The sequence below is a fragment of the Ctenocephalides felis genome, unplaced genomic scaffold, assembly GCF_003426905.1.
Source record: "Ctenocephalides felis isolate EL2017-DRISC unplaced genomic scaffold, ASM342690v1 CF-g0.4_SCAFFOLD_01492, whole genome shotgun sequence".
Lineage (NCBI taxonomy): Eukaryota > Metazoa > Arthropoda > Insecta > Siphonaptera > Pulicidae > Ctenocephalides > Ctenocephalides felis.
Genome location: NW_020537646.1, coordinates 3,008,520 through 3,033,033, shown reverse-complemented (window position 1 = coordinate 3,033,033; position 24,514 = coordinate 3,008,520). Strand labels below are relative to the sequence as shown.

General features: G+C 29.8%; 1 protein-coding gene across 1 annotated transcript; it reads left to right on the top strand.

The window, feature by feature from the left end:
- Window positions 1-1,035: 1,035 nt before the first annotated feature.
- On the top strand, window positions 1,036-1,871 carry LOC113370245 (follicle cell protein 3C-1-like). The gene is made up of 2 exons (XM_026610917.1): window positions 1,036-1,470; window positions 1,689-1,871. Exons 1-2 carry the CDS (start codon window positions 1,036-1,038, stop codon window positions 1,869-1,871), a joined length of 618 nt encoding a protein of 205 aa, XP_026466702.1.
- Window positions 1,872-24,514: the final 22,643 nt, after the last annotated feature.

Sequence of the window (24,514 nt, the reverse complement as noted above, 5' to 3'; positions counted from 1 at the left end):
TGTAGGATTGCTTTAGGGCCTTATATATGATATATACTACTATTGCAGATTATTCAATTTTATAAAAATTTGCAAACATGTTAGTTATTATCGATAAATAGTTCAAATATTATACATTATTGAACAACACCTAATATATAATATATTGTATTTTATAAAAGCGTTCATTAAGTATTCTAATCTTTAATGATTTTTTATAATTGAGCTACTATTTATGATATGTAGGATGTTTATTAAAACTTTTCACCCTATCAATATGCGAGTTTAATCAAAGGGGTAAACAAAAATTTAACAATTGTTTGCCTGCGAAAAAACGGCTTGGCCGTTTTTGGCCAAAAACTAATCCGCACGATTATATAACTGATCTAATCTTTAGAACAGTTTAGAATTGGTTCAAGATTTTTAGCTAAAATTGAAAATATAAGTGAAAAATGACTTGAAACGTCGAGAAAACTTATAATTAGCACATCGGAATTTTTCATCATATTTTAGTTAAAAGATCTATTTTTTACAACATCGTGACATTCCCATAATCTTCCAAATATCATTGTATTATGATATATACAATTGATTTATAGTACATATTATTCATTTTCTCAACTATACAGCAGTGAATCATTAATTTTATGTTTTGAAACAATTACAAACAAATCCATCGATTACTAATATAATTATTAAAATATGACCCAATTTCCTCAATTTTCTGCCCGTGACCTGTTTATGATTAATACTGCCATATTAATTTAGTTATATCGAATTGTGAAATTAAATCATATGTTTCATTTATTTTGAAAGATAATAGAATGCAATGATACTTTTGTAAATATAAATGTGCAAGCTTGCAAAAAAAATAATATATATTTAGAAATTGTAGTTGCTCTAAGTATCAGTGTTAAAAAGTTATTTTGTGGTGAGGAGTGATATAAAAGTGGTAAGTTAGAAAATATTAAATATGTTAATATAATATTATTTGACTATTTAAGCGAATTTAAAGTGTGTTATTTAATGGGGACTACTCGTGTATTTTAGAAAAATATGAAGTTCCAATTTTGCTTAATTGTTTTGATTGCACTCTGCGCAGTGGCCTACTCTAGGCCAGATGTACAAACTAATGTTATAACAGCGAAAGGCAAAAACGTCGATCAGGCAAAATCAAAAGCAAAAGCGCAGGCCAGCAAAGCAATCGAGAGCAATAAGACTAAATTGAACAAAGAAGTAACGGAAATTAAAGATCTTGGGAACGAAGAAAAAGCCAAAGACGAGCCAAAAGCTTTGGCTATTCCTGAAGAGGATGAATCTAAGCCAGAGGTGAGCTTGGGATGCAATTGTGGAATTTTCATGTCTGGTCAAATTCCGAGAGGTTCCAAAGCGCAACCGAAAGGAAACCCAGTGTTACTTCAAGAACAGGACGGAATTTTTGCCTGCACACCTTTGGGAACCAAACAGTGTACTAACAAATGTCTGGACACGGTATGTATAAATAATTCATAACTAATTTTTTTAAGGCGGGTTATAGTTTATCAATAAAACAAACTAAGTATCGAGGTACCTTATAATATTATACATAAATAATTTTTACGCAGATAAAAATTCAGAAGAAACGATGGCACATTTGGGATGTTACATATGAAATTAACTCATCATTTATATGTAATTATAATATTTCATTTCCCCTATTTATTTCCTAGATCATAAGACATTTACCAAACTCTCCCAATATTTTGTGCGGTCTTATGGACCGTGATTGCCACAAGGAAAGGGCTTACTTGTTCGTGCGAAATTGCGGTTCAGGATGGACAAACACTAAATTATCAGCCGGTCGTGAATACTGTTGTAAAGAAGGCAAACCTTACACATGCCCATTGATTTAAAAATTACTCACGTAGAACATTTAATTTAATCATCATGGCAAAGGTATTCTTGACAGAATCTTATAAGACAACGAGTTCATAAGTTTATTTATTAGATTTTATTTCATGTAATATTTGTGTAATATTTAGGTGCAATATTTAATATTTGCACTTTGATACCACTCAAGCATTACATTAAGAAGTAGTATATAATACTAGAGTTATTTAGCATAATTTTTTAAGAATATTTTTTATATTATTTATTTATTTATTGTTTTATAAATATTTATTTATTATATATTTTATTGTGTATATTTTATGATAAAGATGAATAAAAATTATAATAATTAAAAGTGTGTTGTTGTATTCAAATATTCTATATTCAAAGATAGGTTTTATCAATTTTTATAAAAGCATGTAGGTAATGCAATGGATTTTTACCTCACTATAAAATCTTTAAAAGTTGTAAAAAATTAATTTGCATCTTTGTGTTCATTATGAAAATTTTACCTGAATTCAATTCAATTTACTAGGTTTATTCAATATTTATAAAAACCTGTAGTTAAATGAATGCAATTTTAATTTAATCGCAAATAAGTTCTAAACAATTTTTAGAAAAACTGGATTTTTACCTCGATATAGTTTTTAAAATTTTTATCCTTGTGTGAATTTTCAACAAATTTCATGTGTTCAAGAAAATTTAAATACTAGATGGAAAATGGAATAAGTTCCACTTTTTCATAATTGATGTCGCTTACGTTATATAATAATTTTTTTAATCTGACTTCTTTTTTTAAATTTTTAATCTATCATTAAGTTCGTAAAAAATGTATTTGTACCCTTGTAAGAAATTTTCATTATGAAACTTTCGCCTGAATTTAATCAAATTTAAAACCTATGTTTATTCAATATTTATAGAAACCTGTATAGAAACCTGATATTAATGCAATTTTAAACTAAACGCAAATAAGTTCTAATTCAAATTTTGGAAAAAAATGATTTTGGCCTCGCTCTAGTTTGTAAAATTCTTATTTGAATCCTTGTGTGAATTCTCATTTATAAAAATTTCATTTGTATTTAAGAAAATTTAAATACTAATTGGAAAATGAAATAAGCTCCACTTCTTCATCATTGATATCGCTTATCTTTTTTTTTTAATCTAGGATTATGTTCTTTATTATGATCTTTTTGAAACTACAATGGAAATCTTACAATTTACTCAAATGTTTTCGAAGCAAATATTCTGTAATTTTCGGGCAATATTACTTCAATCATTATATCTCAAAAATGAAGGAATGGTAATAAGAAGTTTTTAGAGAATAAATTTTTTTTTCTATGAGTATTGTGAGTTACCTGTCGCGTTCATGATATTGTTTGATGTCAAATGTTGAAAAACCAAAAGTTCAATTTCAGTTTTTTTTAAATATTTTATAAACGTTTCATTACGACCATAAGGTGTTATAGACAGTTAGATTTGATTCGAAATTTCTTGTATTTTTCCCATACTGCACAATTTCACATATGCAGAATAAGCTTAAGAATGTACAACTATGGGTTATTCGATCAAAGAGCAAATGCGTCTTCTTATAACTATGGGTTATTCGATCAAAGAGCAAATGTGTCTTTTACAAAATAGTTTGACCAATTTGTAGACAATATGCTATAAATTTTATGTAAATTACCGCCATTGAATTCTGTCGAATTGGAATTCTTCTTTGGCATCATTTTTAAGATGCACGACTATGGGTTATTCAATTGAAGAGAATATTCATTTGTGTTGTCTTCTTCAAAAGTAGTTTGGCAAATTTGAAGACAATATGCTATGTATTTTATATAAATTGCCGCCATTGAATCCTGTCCCATTTGAGTTCTTGCTTGGCTTCATTTTCTCATGATGCTCCGCGTTTGTCATTTAGTTTCAACAATAATACGATAGTTGAAGTGAGCAATTGACGAAGGGGGTTCCGTCTCGCACTGATTCTAGTCAGCAAACCACGAACTACGAAACGAGCGCACGAAATCCGTCAAGAGGACATCGCACGTTCCTCAACAAGCGTGTCTTATTGGACTCAACTACTCGACGGTCATTCACCCGAGTTCTACAGGTACATGTGACTCCCTACGCCGAGGGTATCCCACAAAAAAATTTCGAGAAACAGGTACATAAAAACTGTCTCCAAGAAAGTATGAGTTCATTCGAGTTCACTCCATCGCGGAGAGATTTAGAGTATTTTTTGGCGTTGAAAGGGATTTGTTTCGAGAATATCTATAATTGATGTTTTCTTTGTAAATATTGAAAGATATAGGGGTTTTACTAGATGTCATGCGGTGCTTTTGTCATTTAAAATTCTTAGTAAACAATTGTAAATAAAAGTGTACTTTGAGAGGACACGGATAGGGTAAAGCAATTTTCTAATGAAATAAAGTATAAAATTAATAGGATATAATGCCCTTGTTATGGTTGATTTTTAACTTTCGTGATAATGTGCTATAAGCTTATATTCACACACATTTTATCTTTATTTTCCCAAAACTTTATGTGATCGAATAATGAATCACCAGATTAAGGAGGCAGCTAAGAAATTAATTCCATTATTTTCTATGTGGAACATCATTTCAATCTGTGGAGGAACTATATTTGTCAAAAATTACCTATGTGTAAAGGACACCTATATGTGTCCTCGTCGATTTCTTTATAAGATCAATATACCAATATTATTTAAAATCTTTTGGCAAAGTCATTTTTACATGGTCAGAACATATCATCGATAGAAACTTTAATTCAGTAATTGATTAAATATATATTATATATTTATATATCTAAGGTTGTCAAATATCTCTCTTCCGCCTTTTTGTATTATAAACCAAGAGCAAAAAAGCGGAAGGGAGATAATTGACAACCTAATATTATATATAACTCAAAAATAACTGTTTTAAATGGGTTACTTGTAAAAATATAACTAAATTGTGATATTGACTGTATAGTTATATTTTCCTATATAATTCAAATGCTATTTATACTACAATTTTTGTCTATCTATAGTAGAAAGGTTTTTTGGTATAATATTTGGAATTTTCAACTTGGAATTTTGTGTTACCTTTTCTAGTAATTTTAAGACATTCGGTTATTAACTCTTGCAAAAATATAAATAAATTTTATTATTGACTATGTGACTATAATTTTTCCTATCTGATTCCAATGGTACTTATACTACAATTTTTGTCTAATTAGATATTTTGGTATAATATTTGGAATTTTCAAATTGGAATTTCATTTTGCACTTTTCTATTAGGTTTAAGAAATTCGGTTAGTCTATTTTATTCGTTGTTAAAAATTAAAAAAACTGTAAAATTAAAATGATTTAGGCGCAGTAGTATGCAGATACATATCATTTTGATACATATCATTAGTGGATAAATAGAAAAATGAGAATCAAGTTAAAATTTTTCATATAATTACAATTTGTAAAATGATCGCATCCACCTTTTCCAAATGAAGTTTCATAGTTGGCCGATTATTATAAAATCATTGATGGTTTCACTTGGATAGATGACAAATTACCAGCTATCTTCTAATTGCAAGTCAGTGCATGTTATCTGTGGACTTATTCGCAATGCATTGCGTCCTAGTGAACAACGATTAAGGTCCGCCGTGTTTTCTAATAGAAAATATTGCGGATAAACTGTTACAATCGATCACTGTTTATCATTGAAGAAGTTTTTCTATTTAAAATGATAATTAACAATACTAGAAAGTCATTAGTAATAATATGCAATCTATTGTTTTTAGTTAATTTTAGTTTTTTGATTGGCATAGCCGGTAATCCGTTGTTTTATAAATTAAGGATAAGGCATATAACTTATGAAGATCATAAATGTTGTATGACTACTAGTGGATATAGATACATTGACGTATTTATGCAAACAATGCATCATAGCAATTTCCAATTGCTGTCCTAAATCAGATCTAAAATGCCTAACTTTTCGATAAAATCATAGTTGTTCGAATTTGTTTATAATTTATTTGAAAATAATATGTGAGTATTTTCAGCTCATTTAATAGATTTGCATCAGGAATAATACTACTCATTATTATTTTTGAATTGCAGTAAGATTATCAAATGCTATTAACGTAAATTACTATAAGTTAAGTGCATTCCCGTTACAAATCTATAATCGTTTATAGTTATTCAGATCAGAAATCTCATAGTAAGCACCTATAAATTGCAATTAGAAATATGAAATATTAATAATAAAATAAAACTTTAAAGAATATAATGAATTGTATCAGTATACAATTTTCTATCACCACTTAATACTTCAATAATTAACTTGTAGGGTTTTGAAAAATGATGAATTCATAATGTTGAAATGTTGGGTCATATGGTTATAATGTGGTTGTAAAATTTCTGGTCTAAAATTTTCAAAGAAAATAATTAGTTTAACGCAAGCATATATCTTTCAAGTGTATTTGCAAAAACCCGCAGTTTTGAATTTATATCTGATTGCAATTTTAGTGTTCAAGTAAAAAACGTAGCTATTTATAAAATAAAAATACATATTGAATGAATTATCTAGTTATTTACCATCGACAAGTGCATGGGAAAAGATTGCGTCACGCTCAGAATTAAACAGAATGAGTTACGGTGTGATTCGTAATTACAAAAACGCGTTCATTTAAATTCAACGCGCACCCCTTTAGTTTCCAACAGGAAAAAATGTATTTAATGGTTCGTTTTACTGTCATAAATAAACATATTTTATATACAAAGGGAAACTTGTTAACACCGCACTGTTCTGATGGAGAGAAAACTGTACAAAGTTAGAATTGGAATCACTGAAGGAGTTGCATACAAAATTAGTAATGGAACGTTATTTCTAATTTTTCGAAAAAGAAATTTAGGTTTTCACCAGAAAATCCAATTTAGTTTTATATGTTTATGTAAAAAGATTTTTTTGTCTTTTTTGTTATATTATTGGCCTGTGTCACAACAGCTTTAGCTCATCCTTTTTCTATTAATTAATCAACATATTTATTTTTACATACTCTATTTTACATATTTATTATTCTCTTTCTATATACTTCATTATTCAACGTTTTACAACTTCTTCTATTTCACATATTAAACAACTGATTTTTTTACTTTATTGTTTCTTCTTAATCCTTTCTTATTTCTTCATATGATCTAATCTTACTTTACGTCCTAGTTTTTCTGAATCGATTTTAAAAATTTATAATTATTCGAAGTATATTAGTTGAGAATCGTTCTGATAAGTTTTTGCAAATGGTCAGCTGGATCATTTCTTTGTAATTGAAATTTATTTTGACTAACTTATTTATATGCAGTTCATTAGCAAAATACCAAAATTGACATGCTCTGAAGTATCATAGGATATTTGGGCTTTTGAATTGCGTGGTGTGTGAGTGAAACTGCATATTTTGAGGTTAATTCTTAAATAAAATAGAAATGTTATGTTACGGATCTATAATCGTATGAGTTGGTAGTCAGGAACTGTCAAAAAGCTACATAAAAATATAAAAAATATATAAATTCTAAGCAAAGTTAATATTCTGACCTTGTGCCATGAAGGTTAAAGTTCTATGCGCAAAAAGCTCGATCAAAAGCAAAGACATAGCTTTTTGACAGTTCGTGACAATGAACCCATACGATTATAGACCCGTAACTTAACATTTCTATATTATCCAAGAATTGGCCCTTCAATATGCAGTTCCACTCACATCACACAATTTTTATTTTATCCAAAAATTTTGGCCCCTTAGACTAACTTCCAATATCTCATGTATATCCTTCCATTTTCCCATAAAAATGGTAGTTTTCAACTTCCGCCGAGTCATTTCAACTTAAAATGATGAATATTTAAAATTACTCATCCAAATCTGGCAACCCTATTCTACAGGTGTATTCAGCAACCCTACTTCCTTTCTAACCCCATTTACGTCACGGTGTCTTAGTTTATGATAATTCTTTTTGTATTGTTTACCCCGTTAAGGCCGGATGTCGACATTTGAATTTTTTGTATAAATCGGAATATATTGAATCACTGCGGGCCTATTTGGAAATAACTAGGTGTAAGCGGAAATATAACTTTTGACATACGTAATATAAATTTCTTTGCATCTACTTTTTCCTTAGCGCTCTAATTATGCTTGTAATAAATTAATTCATCAACTCATCAACTAATTAACGGTGTGATACACTTATTACAATAATCTTTATGCGAACTAATATTTTTTGTTGATCACACGCAATACTCAATTAAAAAACAATTACCTTTTTAGACAAATGCTTAAAGCGCATAAAATACTAAGGAATGATAAAAATAACAGAGCGGATGTCTTGAGCGGCGGATGTTCCACAAAACGGAAACTACATAGGATGTTGATGAAATAAACGGAAAAATTTGCTTAATCGATTAACAAGGTAACCAATTTGTTGAAATAATTGGTTTAATAATAAATCGATCTAAAATTGTAAAAATTACCTGAAAAACACATTTTAGACTTTGAGAATATACAACATTCTCGAAAGCTCAATGCATCACACATTTTTTTCTATTAAAGGTCCATTCTCTCGTTCATCAAGTTGAGTGCTGATTCTTAATGTAAATGTCTGTTTCTCCATTTGAGTGATGTTTTTAAAATAGTAATTCACAAGATAACATTACCTGACATTTAAATATGCCTCTTTAGGGAATAAATAATTTCCCAAGTCTGTCTACTAGAACCAGCATATTATTTAAAATTCACTCACGACAATGGGCTACATGAAGATCTGTTAATAAATTTACTTAAGCATATATCCGTTATTATGTTAAGAATAATTATCACCCAATAAATTCTAACTGTTGCAGTATCGTTCTTGAACATTGATAAAATGCTGAGAGTTTGGCGCCTACTGTTAATATCAGTAGCACGATTATTTGGATCGTTAATGTAATAGAGACACTATAAATTATAGTTATTTTTAGAATATGCACTTATCAAGATTGATATCTTAACTTTTAGTTCATTGAAATATGCTTCTGTTTTTATATACGTTTAAATATCCATCCAAGGATTTTTGAAATTTGGAAACCCTAGTTTGCACGTGTTGACTGCTGCTAAAACAATTTGGATCTGTGAGTTGGTAAAATTTATGACAAAAAATGATTTGCAATAAATATTAGATACCAATGCAAGATTGTGAAATAAATCTTCAACTGGAAGACTTTACCAATGCTCTAAAATGTTAAATCATTATTTTCCGAACAAAAATAATATTGTTCTCCTTCTTTATTCAAAATTCATCAAAGATAGCAATTCTGATTAAATTTAAATTGCAGTCTATCATAATAAGCCTCTAATTACAAATTAACTATTAGATATATTAATAAGAGGTACTGTTTTTTTCTGAAATTTTGGTCCTGCTGACACGATATTACCATAATGTTATGTAAATATAACAAGATAATATCAACTCAGGTGACACAATGCACACCGCTTTTTTGTTAAACATATTTCTTTTACTTGCTGCACTAAAACATCATTTATCAGTGCTTGGTATCTTTAAAAACTCGAAGGATGTCCATGTTCATGTCCCGAAAGACCGAAAGACATTCTTGTACCAAAACAAGAAGTCTTCTTACGTCAAAACGGCCAGGAATAATTTTTGAGGGATCAGATTATTTATTTGGTAATATAAAAACAAAGAAACTGAATTTAGTAAAGGAGTTTGAAGGGGTTGCAATAAAAATATAGCATTGTCATGTGCTTAGAATAAACATTATGACTTCTATATTTTAGACTTGCAATGTATAAATTGATATATTTTAATAAACAATTTCTGAATGCTCTCCAAATAACAAATAAAAAAAAATATTACAAATTTTGGGTCAGTAATTTTGTAGTACCATTACATAAATGTAATTTTCTTGGAGTAGATGTTATTTTCTTTGTCCTTTCACAAGCGCGTTCATTTTGGACAATGTAAGATCATGTCCAGAATAAGGAGATTGGGAAGATTCTTTTCACTGATTTCCATGAAGGAATCTTGAAACGCAGTAATAAAAATTTCATTACAGTAGTTTTATTTACACATTAATGAAAGTTTTTAATGAGCTTGTTTAATTTTAATTAACGAGCTGAAAAAGGACCAGTGGTTTTCATAGCTCTTTATATAAATATGTAATAACAACTGAAGATTTTCATCAGTATTGGAGAGCATTAATCATATATGTACTCGTTTTTTACCATTTTTCATCCTTACTTATTTTGTATTACTTGTATACTTTTGTGAAATATTTCATCAACTACAATAAAATCAAATTACAATATGGAATATTAATACAATATGGTTAGTTAAACTTTGTAGAAACATCTCCAAAACGAAATTAAAAATTAAATTTTGTTATTTTCATCAACAATTATTATAAATACACACATGTATACACTTCAGAAAATATTACGATACGTTTTCAACTAAAAAAAGTCATAAATTTGTCGTGTACAGAGAAGACGCCTCAGTTTTTTGGGTTGTCACTTCTTTCGTCCTACAAATCGTTTTTACAAATAGTAAACAATGTTGCTCTCTATTATAGTTCTACGAGTTTTTTACTTTATTTTCTAAGTCCGCGTATGGATATACCGTTGCAGTGTATAAGGAATACAAAGGCGGGATGGTACACTGTGTGAAGAACAGCGTTTTCCAACCTATATTTTCAGTAGATTTTCGAAAAAATACAGGAGGCTAAAATACGTAAATCTTTGCTTTTCCTGCACTATTTCATATATGATGAAATTGCTACGAATCGCTTCAAAGATTGTGACTATCTTTGCTATGGGATAAAAAAAATCTATTTGAATTCTTAATTGTTCGTTTAATTTGCTATTAATTTTTTCTTTCGCGATAATGTATTTTTAATCTTCTATATATATAAAAATAAGTCGGGTTTTCCTTCCTGACGAGAACGCACGAACCGATTTCGACAATTTTGCATTTGTTGGAAAGGTCTCGGGCTCCGCATGGTTTATAGCTAAGAAAATTAGTTATGCATGGCATCATGCCTTAATGCAAGCTGCTGGAACTTCATGCACCGTAATTAAAAATTCGAGTAATGAAAATAATCAACAATTGTTTTAAATAATTTTAAATTGATTATTTACATATTAATAAAAATAAGTCGGGTTTTCCTTCCTGACGATATAACTGCAGAACGCACAAACCGATTACGACAATTTTGCATTCGTTGGAAAGGTCTCGGGCTCCGCAAGGTTTATAGCTAAGAAAGTTAGTTGTGCATGGCATCGTGCCTAATGCAAGCTGCTGGAACTTCACGCACCGTAATTAAAAATTCGAGTAATGACATTAGTGAAAATTATCAGAATTGTGCTTGGTTAAGTCAACGAGCAGTTTTTGACGCAAAGAATAATGATGTACACGCACTGCATTTCACCATTCAATCAAAAATTGCTGGCGATTTGGTGACATACCAATGATTCCGACTGGACTTCCGTTTGACTTCAAACGATTGCAATTTCCAGTTCGCCTTGCGTTCGCAATAACAAGTCGCAAGGCCAATCGCTTGTTTGCGGGATAAATTTCAAATAGATTATTTAGAAAATCATTGTTTTTCACATGTGCAGTTATATGTTGCCTGTTCACGAGTTGGCAAACCATCCGCTTTGTTTGTGTTAACGTGAGACCAAAAAACAAAAAATGTGGTTTACCAAAGAGCACTTCAATGAAACGGATAATTTGCGGATTCACTTTCATTTGCTTAGAGAAAAACACTTCAACCCTTTCCACTCGCGAATTACTGATAATATGTATTTTGCCTCCAAAGCAGCGATATTCAAGTGGAAAGGATTAAGGTCTCTTTTCTGTAACATGATTTTAAATAAAATTTTCTATATAGGTTTTGTTGATGTCATTTATGAATTCAACATCTCAAAGTCATATTATACTGGTATTTCATTACTCCACCAGTTGATATTTAATTTCTCTCCTGGTCCAAGCCCTTCGTTTCGTTCCTCTGCCGCGAAGTACGTAGGATCGTCCGCGTTCGAACGCGTGTTCCGTGCGTGCTGCACGTGTATGCATCGGTCGTTCGGCCCATCGCGTCGCATCGCAGTGATATGAGTCTGTGTGCGTCCGTTTAAGATTAACTCTCCGCGTTAAGTGTCTTCGAATAGAAAGTTGATTTTTCGGGGTGAACAACCCCGGGTGGATGAAATGAGGTCGCGGGAGCGCACGTGACTCTCCAAGAACAACCGATAAGGTCCTCTCGCTCGCTGAGCCGATAAAGTACTGACTTTAATTGTTTACTCGGACCCGTTAGATAAATAAATTATGTTCCGTTGTTATCGTTTCTTCATTTTCTAATACGACCTTAAGGAACACAACTAGTGTAACCACCTAAAAAAAGGTGATTTTTGGAAATTTATATTAAAAAAACTACTTTATCAATCATTTCAAAATTTTAGGAATATATTTATACATGTTTTAAGAATACATAGTAAAATTTTTGAAGAAAATAAATAAATATTTTTTTAAGTTATCGTCGATCTCCAACGGCGCGACAAAAAATCTCGTTAAACTAGATAATATTGTCTGTATAATGAACTACGATAAAGAAAAAAAATCAAAAACTGACAAAACGACGGTGTTTTTTAAAAAAAAGTTGAATTTTACCCAAAATTTTGGTCGTTTTTGGACTACGAAAATTCGATTTTTGATCCGATCAAAAAATCGATAGTTCATTTTACGGAGAACTATATATAGAACATGTAAAAAAAATCGATAGGGATCGGATCATTTGTTTTTGAGTAATCGCTGCAGCAAATTCGGAAAATGCTGTTTCGAGAAAAACGCGTTTAAAGATAAGATGATCGTTATACTATATATATACTCTATATATATTCTTTAAATGGCTGTGACTCAAAAACTATTTAAGATATCGATTTAAAATTTTGGTATGTTATTTTTAAAGGTATAACCTATCGAAATATGGAAAAATTGAAAATTCGATTTTTTTTTTAAATTTCACACTAGTTGTGCGGAGGAAGAAAGATTTTGTAGAAATAATTCTATATTATGCCCGATCCTTGGATTGAATCCTGGCACTGTCATAGAATTTATTTGTTGAGTTTCAAATTAAATAGAATTTGTATTGTTTAGTTGATTTTGAATAGTATTAGAGAAAGAAAAGGCAAGATTAGAATATAAGATTTAGGAGTAAAGAAGAATGAAGAGATCTGTAAAATAATGTCGTATGGACAAAAAAAATTTCAGTTGTAAGGAAAAAAATGAATAGAATAGGATATATAAAGATAATACATAAGAGCATAAGTACACATAGAACATAAAAAATGTAGTAGGCGGCTAAATGCCATAAGTAAGCGAGACCAATAAATAAATAGAAAAAATGACATGTTTTAGCACGCAAATATTAAAGTTTATTGTTATATTTATAAGTTATTTCATTGATAAACTTAAGTTGTTCTATCGAATACCTCGATCAGCATCGATAACTTTAGCCTTTTACCTCGATTAGTTAAACACAAATTAATTTTAATCACTATTGTCTAAAGACTTCTAAAACAGATGCATGTGCAATATATCGACATTTAACTACAAATGGCAGATGCTAATTTTGAATAGCAGGTCGCACCTTGATTGATCATTTAATCAACGATAATTTTTGTAGAATTTACATCCAATGCTGACTATAAAAGTTGTTTTGGAGAAAACTAAATATATTCAAAATCATTAGAGTCGTCAAAACGTTTTTGCAAATTCTTTGTACGAAAATTTCAACTTAAGTGCTGTCCTTTACATGTACTATTTTGATTTCACATATACTGATGATAGGATTAGAATGATACAAATATTTTCTAAATTTCATTTTTAACTTACATGCTTACATTATTTTAGCATCATTTTAATTTTATTTATTATCTATTTCTGTCTCTATATTTCAGTAATTCATCTATCTAGCGGTGAGTAATGACAAATTACTTTCATTCCGATAAAGCTCTCTGATCCGTTATTCAGAAAATGCATTGAATGTAATCAAATAATAAATATCGAAATCATACATAAACATTTTGTTTTAAAACAAATATTGACTATTGCGTAATTCGATATGAATGAATGTAGTTGTGTTATAATTGTACTCATAACTTCAACAGGAAATTAAAGAATTCCTTTGCAACTCTATAAAATAAAATTTGTTTGGTAAGGCATGAAATGAAATTAGATGGAAGGTACAGATTTTTTCAATAAATAGTTTGTAAGTTTGAATAATTTTATTGCTTCCTTGGTAGAACACTTAGAACAATAAAGTTATTATTTATAGTTTTTTGGGTAAAAGTGGTAATATTAAAAGAAAAATACATTTTTTAATTCAACACCTGTTTTTCATTTTGATTTGGTTCAAAGCTATTAGTATAGCAAACTTCAATCACTTTGTATGATTTAGAGAATGTATTTTAATTTTAACACGTTAATTGCCACGATAATATCAATTTTTTTTACATGGGCTATAGTTAAACAAATCCAATAATATATTTGCGAAGAATCTTTTCCGATATAAATTCAACAGTCATATTCAGTAATTTTCTAATAAATTGTACTCTAGAATATCGGTAAAGCGAGTTTACTACCAATGTCTAGATCCCTAGTTCAACCGCATTTAAATATAATACACCAAGCAGTAGATACCCGCGGAAGTGGATGTAGTGGGTCAGCACAGGTCCTTGAACTCTGAGTATTTTTTTGAGCAGTGATTTTATTTTGATTATAGTCGTACAGGTGCCCGCCGTGCTACTCCCTTCGTACTATGAATTTCGTTTGTACTATTACAATGTCATTTGTTCGTACAAAATTTAATGAAAGCGGTATCATCATGCAGTGATACACACAGTAAATGTACATACACACATGTATGTATATTATAAAAATGGCTGAATACTCATAGAAAATAAAGAGCATTTTTTATTTTGCATGCATTTCGGTATTATTTATTGTTCTTTTCATCCTTGAATTAAGATTTTTTTAAATGAATGTTGATCGATTTGCTTGTGGTAACTGTTAATTACCCATTTGAGCTTAATAATTCGTAATGTTCTTATTTAATTAGTTTCATTTATCACTTTAGTAATTTCTTTTTCAATAACAAAATTATCACGTAGGCAACTTAATTGGTTAATGGGCTGGAAATCACAAGTCACAAAAGAAAATAAACTCCTAATATACAAGACAATTATTAAACCAATATGGTCCTACGGCCTACAACTATGGGGTGCGGTCAGTAAATCGAACATAACTATTCTATAGCTTGCTATGAAAAATAAATAAAAAAAAAATAAAAAAATTATCAGTTATTTTACCATTGTACAATCCTAATAAATTATTGATGAAACTTGCCAACACACTTTCGCCGCTTTTAAACATTTTAAATTCATGGTTAAACAAAAAGTCTTAATTCATGAAAATTTAAGGCAATTGTGTTATTATTTTTTACTGTGGTCTTAGAAATGGAATGCACTGTTACGATTCCAAAGTTTAAATGAAAAAAAAATAATAAAAATCAGCCTGAATAACCGAAAAATCGTCATAATTTTACCAGAGCACTTAAATTTTTTTTTTAAATATTTTTCAGTACAGTTAAGGTCAGTTATTGATTTTTGAGTACAATTGATTTAAATTCTATCCATTATTTTATGGAATGGTATTCAATTATAATAAATGGTGTAAAATTTAATTATTTGTAAATTTTTTTTTTAATGATCATGTTTCGAGGCCATGCACCTGATTATGACCACTCTGATTAGACCCACGTGTACGCGCAGTACTAGACCCTCAAACAAACGCGATCTCCCCTTTCTCTCACGACGGCGCCCATACACTTACGCGATGATTCTTGCACTTGTGCACTTGTCGATGTTAAAGCGCATTTATGACATGATAATTTATTATTATGTAAATATGGGATTGTAATCATATTTGCATTAATTTTAAGTCTTCTACTGATGTTTAATATCTTATTTAATAATAAGCGAGTAGGAGAAGATGATTGAATTTATTTGGAAGCAGTAGAATTGAGTAAAATCTTTCCCAAGTCTCAGTTTTACATATAACAGCACATTATTTATTTGTCTTTAAAATTTCGAATTATATTAGTTTATTTAGAATTATCTTTCCAATCATTGAATTTCAAATGCTTAATTGCTTTTCGTTATACGCTTGTTTTACGTGTTATCGTGACTAGCATTTACAACAATTAAGAGTAATAACTCCTAGTTACTTCACGGCGTAATAAAACATAACGAGTTAGTTAATTTCTTAAGCTTTTTCCGGCAGAAGAATGCTATTAACGCAAAATTTAATAGTAGCTTTTCTGGCACGCGAATGATAAAATCCATAATTACAGTAATGCAAGTTGTATGTAGTTTCAATGCTCAATATCAATTTGTGAAGGCATATTTGAATTGTTTATTAATTCTAATTGTAGACAATAGTTCTATAAAAAAATTAAATTAAAGGCTTAGATTTTTAAAAATTTTTTTTTGTATTATCAATGGAATATAACAGAGGCAACTTGCCTTGGGCAAGACAAGAGTTGTTGTTAGTAGGACCACAGTAGAAGGAAGCATAATTTTTATAAGTCATTCAGAAACGTAATCGCAGAAACAGTATTTTCTATTAAAGTTAACTTTAATGTTCTAATTAGAACATTACAAATTTAATAATTGCAAATACTGTTATTGTGGTTCATATCTTGAAATCTTGAATCTTTGTAATCAGTTGGTGTTTTTTCTGCCGGTTTTAAAACGCCTTTCCTTGGGAAATCGTTACCACTGGCTACCCGGATATTAAGTAAACTTTTTTGAGTGCCTTGACATCGCTATGCCCATCGCACTATCCTTCTTGTCCGCACTCTTAAAAACGCGTATTAGAGATGTCCACTCTTCTGAGAACACTTCTAAAAGATCGATAGAAAAAAATACATGATTTTATATTATGTATTCAAGCTAATATCGAATAGCACATTTTTAAATGTTTCAGATGATTTGTACATGTTTTTACAAATATTTTTTCAAACAAATATTTGTCATGTCCTTAGATGAGTGAATAAAATTTTAATGTAAATCTAAGTACGCCCCGTTCACGATCTGTTTCAATCTTTTGTTCTGGAACCTCCGTAGAATTGCTATGTTTGATTTACTAGCCGCACCCCATAGTTGTAGACCGTAGGACCATATTGCTTTAATAATTTTCTTGTATATTAGGAGTTTATTTTCTAACTAAATTTGTGGTTTTGAGCCCATTAACTAATTAAATTGCCTACGTGTCAGTTAGAGCTGCTGGCGCTTCTTAATTATATGTTTAGGTTAATCAGTTAGGTTAATCCAAATCTATTCTAAAGATTTTTTTCATATAGACTCTTTTTGCACTCAAAGTTTTAATTGTAGCTTTCGAATGTGTATTGTTTTATTTTACACATATTTTTATAGATTTTTATAAATTGCTATATATCATTGTTATTTTTAAAATAGCACGACAAAAAATAATTGACTTGTAGAATAAACTCTATATTTTATTAAAAACTTAACTTTTTAAGAAAGTGATTAGTAAGTTTAATATAAAGCTTCCAGAAATTTCAGATTTTTATAAATTGCTGTAAAAGAAAATTATAATTATTTTTAAAAATAGATTTTTAAAATAGCACACACGTTTCAAAAAAATAATTTCAGATTCTTTTTTGTAACCTTGTAACCTTTTGTCTTAAAAAAAGCTTAAATTTTATTGAAAGATGAAGCTTTATGAGATTGTCTTTTCTCTTTTAAAGTTCAATTTCACAATAATTATCCTATTTTATTCTTTCGATTAATCGAAAAAATATCTATTACATCTCGGAATCGTATTCTTATTACCCCACTCGGCAAGTGTTTGTGTGAAGAGGTTGTTGCTCCCCGTAGTGGTATCTTACACTTGGGTACCGGGTCGCGGGAACTGTTCATATTTTTAAGACGGTATTAGTGTATACGAATACTTTTCGATTTCATTGTGGTGGCCAAGACACGTGTATTTATGTAGGAGGATCCTTGGACTCGTGGTACTTGCACGTGCGCTTTTTTTGTAGAGAATTTTTGAGAGCCCTTCATTGGGTTGGGAGTTAGAAGATAATGGTCAAGTTAATTTAGTAGAATGAATTTTAGAAATTTATTTCAAATAAATGTGGATTTGTAGTTATCGAATGGAAAGGGTTGATTTACATTTATTCTAATAAAATGGATTTTTTAAATCCCAAATAAAATTTTTGCTGTATTGTCTATTAAAATTAAAAGCCATTTTTTTAATAAAGTATAATCTATTTTACAGATAGTCTTTAAAGTACATCTAAATATTAAATATTGTTTAAATTCTTGTAAGTAACATTTTTCATGTAAATCTAACAAGTCAAAAAAATTAAGATGAAAACATAACTAATAGTTTTTTCCATTAACTTTCAAATAGCTATCAAAACAATTTACATATCTATAAGCTATTGTGATTATATGTAACTCAAATCATCCAGTAAAATACATAAATCTTGAATTATATAAAATAATATATTAATAGTTTTATGTTACATAAACACTTCAAGCCACTTTATTTTTTTCGTAGAACACTTATACCACTATCGATTTGGGAGGTAGTAATTTATTGCTTTATGATTTGATTGTGTTTAAAATTTATGATAAACTGAAGTCAATGCTCACGATTTATTTACCCATGATATATATATATATATATATATATATATATATATATTCCACCATTCAACAAATTATTATTCAATACATCAATTTGTGGTTTGCCGTCCGTGAAGTTTTGACTGTGGGTTATGTTATAATCACTAATGGGTAGAATTAACATTTTGTACTTCATTTGATTCGTTTCCAAACATTTAGATATATGTATATATTTATATCGTAATTTACAGCTTATATACAATGTCTATATTTATATTCAATCAGTAGTATGTAAAGTTATATTATGATCTTCATAATATAATATGATTTATTGAATTTTCTCTGAAATGTAGATACATTTAACCTAGTACTCTTATTCTAGATAGTAGGAAAAATAAATTTAAAAATAAAAGTGAAGTTAATAAGATTTCTTTAAAACCTATATCAAACTATCCTATATATCAAACTATATCCTATATATCAAACTATATCCTATATATCAAATTATTGTTAATAGTTATCATTGCATATTTTACATACAGTTAGATTATTAAATGATAATTTGAAAAAATATGCAAAATAGCAAGTCATATACATGCAATACTAATTATAACAAAAATATAATGATTTTGTTTACTTATGTCTGTACTTAGAATGATCTCATAAAATTGAAAGATTTTTACTACAAATTGTTGTCACACTCTAGTCTAGTAGAATCTAGTAGAGTCTCTACTATATTCTTTTCTATTTTGGAATATCTTGTGGATGAAATTTGACTCTATTTTTTATTATTTAGTTATCAAGGAACAGTTTTTAATCTAACCATAAATATTATATATTAATTGCAATTTCTTGTGTCTGGAATAAATTGTCGAGAAAAATTATAGCTTGAAAGATTAATAATGTACATGATAACGAAAGAATGATTTATTTTTCAATCAATTAGTTTGAACAATTTCAAACATTGACAATTTGATATACTATTATAAATTTATCCTATACCATTATAACTAATTCAAAGCTGGGATTATTACAAAAACAGTTAGAATTTCGCAGGTGCGTGCGATAAATAAAACGTGTTATATAATTGTTCATACCTTTTCTTGCACTACATACACAGTTATGCATATTATTTGCGCGGAGTATGATTTATGTTCTGTTGCCTACGAAGGTCGAACGATGGTTTTATAGTTTATCAAGGCATTTACCGTCATTGAGTTCGGTTTTATCTCGCTTCACTCTGTTAGTTATTGTCAGTCGGGTATTGTCTCGCGGCGGATGGAAATAGGTAACACAGTTCTGCGATAAATAAACGTTCTGTTCTAGCAGTTTATTCTCATTCTACTCACAAAATATTAAATGGACTCGTAAAACAACAAATAGATGGATCGAAAACGTTTTTGGATACAAATTATTAACGATTTGATAGTGCCGTGTTAAAAATCGTTACTCTGTTATACCATGATTTCTAACTTGTGGGGCGCGAAGAAGAGGTTCCCAGACTTAGTCATAAATACCAAAACAGGGTCACCGCCCACCCAAATATCCTTGCAAGAATGCTGCAAGAACAAAACCCTCAGATAATTCAAAAAAAATCTAATGACTTGTTTTAGATCTGGTAAAAGTATGAACTTTTATTTTCCTTTTCTCTATTTTTTTTTGACAATCTCTATTTCAACACTGTGAAGAACTACATCAATGGATGCAGTCTTTAGTTTCTATTCTACTCTATATTATGTACAATTGATTTAATACCTCTACATAGTTTTGCATATTATTTTGCTGGTAATTAAATTATAATATTAGTAGAGTATTTATAAATTGTTAAAAATTTTAATGAATTTGCAACCATTTTTATCATAAAAAGTGGGGGGCGGTACTGAAAAGTTGCTAATCACTGCTGTAATATGTTAATAACATGCTGCGCAAATTGAAAAATTCAATGAAGAATGAATGTAACTTTACTCACTATATTAGTAATTTCCATTTATTTTCCTCGATACCTTCATCACTTTCTTCGAGTTTGGATGATATCCAAAATCCCTATATTTTTGATGCTAGGGAGCCAGTAGATTGAAAACAATTGAAAAGTTGGCAGTCTACTTGATGATGGCGGTTGTCTATAATAAGGATATTTGCGTTTCAATTTAATACAAGAAAATGACAGTAAATTTAGTCCTTCTAAAACGTTGATAATATTTTATAATGGTCCCAAAATACAAGTTATTGATAAAAAACAAAAATCCTTATTATGAGGTATTAAAGATAATCCGATGTTAACCATACTATAATTACATTAGGCGGGTTTTCATTAATCACGTGACGTTTTTATGAAAAGGGTTTTGGCAAAGAATCACGAAATATCATGTCGGGGATCAAGGGCTATAGTAAGATAATATTTTTCAACTAAATTTTAAAGATAAGTCCAAACATTTACAAATAAAATTCAAAAATATACTTTTTTCTCTCGTAACTAAGAATACACGTGATGTTTAATGGGGTAGAAGAGGGTACTATCACTACCTATAACCATGTGGAAGGGGGGGGGGGGTAAAAAATCCTTAAAAAATTGATCACGTGGACGCCCCCTTACTTTATTGATGCTATTTGCTTTTCAAGAGTGATTGTTGAATTACTTGAAGCTTATTATAGAGTTATAAATTTGTTCGAGTCAGCATTGATTTTCAAACAATAGTCTTGTTATCCAGTTATTTGTAATCAATCACATTTTTATACATTTATACAATTATTTATTTTTTATAAAAAAAATTAACAAATTTGGTGACCCCAAACGATCCCAACCTCAAGATTATTTCCGTTTGAAAAAACGGACTCGTCTCAATCCCTCCCACGGTTGCGGAACCTCATGTTGATAACAAATGATCGCCGCAAGTTGACGCAAATCTAAAAGTCTGTCACCACTTCGTCGCGGCGACATGAGCAAATTTGCTGTCGTTTATGGCATAACACGCGGCTAATAACAACAAACCACAATGAGCAGTAAAAGCCTCCGTGTAACCCAAATTCTTGTCTTTGCATCTTTTCTACACTAGTCGCACTTCGTACGCCGTGGTCGCGGTAGCCGCATCTTTTACCGTTTGGAAAGTCCTGTGAACTGATATGCGCTCGTTAACAAACATAGTATGTGGAACATCTACTTTTTTTCATGCGATAGCGTCTCAAAACTAACTGTACGGTAATGGTTGCCACTTCGACGGTGCTGGTGCGTCTCGCTTTCAAAAATCGGTAGGAAAATCCCATCAAAACTCTTTCAAACCCAAATCCAGTGGTGGTAATTGACCTATGTGCAACTTCATATTTTTTGCTCAAACTCATATATATTTAATGTCTTGTTTCATAATATTTCTGAAATCTTTCATTAACACTGTATAGAACTAACAGCGTAAATGCAGGATGCGTCAATTTTTTGAGAGCATCAAGCAAGAACTAACCTATAATCTTTGACCTCAACAAATTTCTCGTCATGCACGAGCGTTAATATTAAACTAGTACGAAATGTTAACTAGATACACATTTCAGTCGAAATGACTTTTGTTGTTTTGAATACATCAGTATTGGCCATGATAACCCTTCACTTTGAGGCCAATTTCATAAGATGAAAATATCATTATTTTTTTACCCTTTTCAAGGAATAAGTTTGATGGAAAAACCGGTGAGAAAGATCTTCCGATATTTCAATTAAGTGGACAGAATTAATTGTCAAGCAAAAATATAATTCTGTTAGATATTGTACTAATTGTTTTTTGGATTCTTGGTCTTATGTGCTTATCTATTAACAGACAATACATATTAATCATTGCATATGCAGTTCGTTTTACTATAAATTTTCAGGAAGTACATTTAACATCATATCCTTATGTTAAGCAATTGATTTATAATAATTTTGCATGTTTCATAAAACTTTACAAAAGCTTCTGGTGTTATTGCAATTATTGACTTCTTCTAAAATGTAGGATCAAGAATAGCTGTATTCTATAAATTCTATAAATTGTCCATTAAAAACTTACCTATTTGCTTTATGATTGTATTTATAACGATTAACATAGATATTGGCTGTCATTAATAATTTATTTTTATCTTGTATAGACACTTTTTCACAAATCAAAGTAACATAACTAATTTAATTACTTATATGAATTTATTATAAGAAATGGCAATAAATTTAATCTTAAACGACTGACTTAATGAAGGTAATTAGTCATTATAATACGCGGTTGATAGTGATATAATTGTAAGTATCACTTGTCAAGTAAGTGAAAATTAAATCATTATTATTAAGTTATAGTTCATGGTTGAGTCTAATGTCAATGGCCTGGCGCGAAAGCAGTTCTGAAGATGTACTGCAGGACCTAGATAAATATTCGTTCAGTGTTGTAGCCGAAAAAAATAGGTTTTTCACAAAATGGTTAAATTTTAATAGCAGAGATTGCATGGTTGACCCAGACCGATCTTTTGAATATTTGAATAATAATTGTAAAATAATTGTTTTTATGCTAACTTTTTATTACACTATTTTTTATGCGACATCTATTTTTGAAATTGCTTAATAAGAGTTACAAACATTATGGGATGAAATATATTGTGTTACTATTATGAGAGCGCCGACGATGCGTGGCTAAAATTTTTCAAAGGGGCTCAAGACATTCGTGGGTACAAGTTTTATAAATGTATTCAAAATATATTCTACAATTTGTACACAAACTATTTATTTTTAATTTCACATGTGATTCTCTGCCGCAAAGTCGAGAATCACATGTCTTCAATAGAAGTCATAAAAGACAGGATAAGGTTTGGAAATGTATTCTGGAATATTTTATAAAAAGGTTAGTTGAAATGTTTCTGTTTATTGCTTCGAACTAATGACCCTACGTGGTATAAATTTGTGCTAATGACGTTTTCAGCTTATAATTTTATTATCATCTATCGGTTATATCGTATTATCTGTTATCTGCTTTACCTTTCATCTCGTAAATTCAAACATTCATAGATTTTTAACTTGTGGAGGAAAGGAGAAAGGTAAAGGCGTTTAACATTTCTTCAAACTCATCTCTGTAGTGCATGTCGGTATGCAAAAAAGTAAAATCACAACATTTAATAAATAAACGTTCTATTAAAACATATGAAGCCATAACATTATATGACAGTAATTGGCTTCATTAATTTTTTTAATTCTTGTTTTCTTCTTTATTTTTAAATCATATGAGAATATCATGCTAAAATAAGAAAGATCTTCAAAGGTTTTCTTATGAAGTTCTGATTTTCAATAATTTACTACGTGGAATAAAATTCCTGAGTATTTTCATGTAGGACTTAATAGTCTTTTACTCCGCCGTCCTCGTGTGAAAATAACCTTACCCGAGGATGAGCATCTCCGCGTGACCTACTTACTCGACTCCTGGGAGTGATGAACTGGAAAATGCTATCGGTCGTACCGTCTTTTACTATTGGTCGAGAAACGTTTGTTAGAAAATTAGTAATGTACAGAATGATAGTTTTGGAGTTAGAAAATTCTACTTCGCTTGTATATGGGCTTGAGTGGGTTCGAACAACGAGCGTTTCATGTGAACTTCGTGATCTGATGGTGTGTGAAGCGATCGCCCCAGCAGTCAAGTGCCTTATTGAGAAAATGCTTCTTCTTGGTCACGAAGTGATTCTAGGTGACGAAATTCGGCTTGGAAGTTATCAAGAAGATAGATCCTTGGATGGTCCAAGAGATACATAAATTGTTGAAATTGCAATCTGTCAGAAAGTGTAAATTTGCAGTTGAATACAAGATTGTTTATTCATTTATCATGTAAAAATATGAATCCTATATTTATCAATTAATCGAGTCCTATGTTCTATTGGCTCCATAAAAGCATCTGCGAAATATGTTTGTTGATGAGTTTGACAAATTCGAAAAATA

Excerpts from the sequence above, each read along its gene's own strand:
- LOC113370245 (XM_026610917.1), top strand. The coding sequence starts at position 1,036 with ATGAAGTTCCAATTTTGCTTAATTGTTTTGATTGCACTCTGCGCAGTG. Across the intron at positions 1,471-1,688 it reads CTAACAAATGTCTGGACACG|ATCATAAGACATTTACCAAA; the intron begins GTATGTATAAAT and ends TTTATTTCCTAG.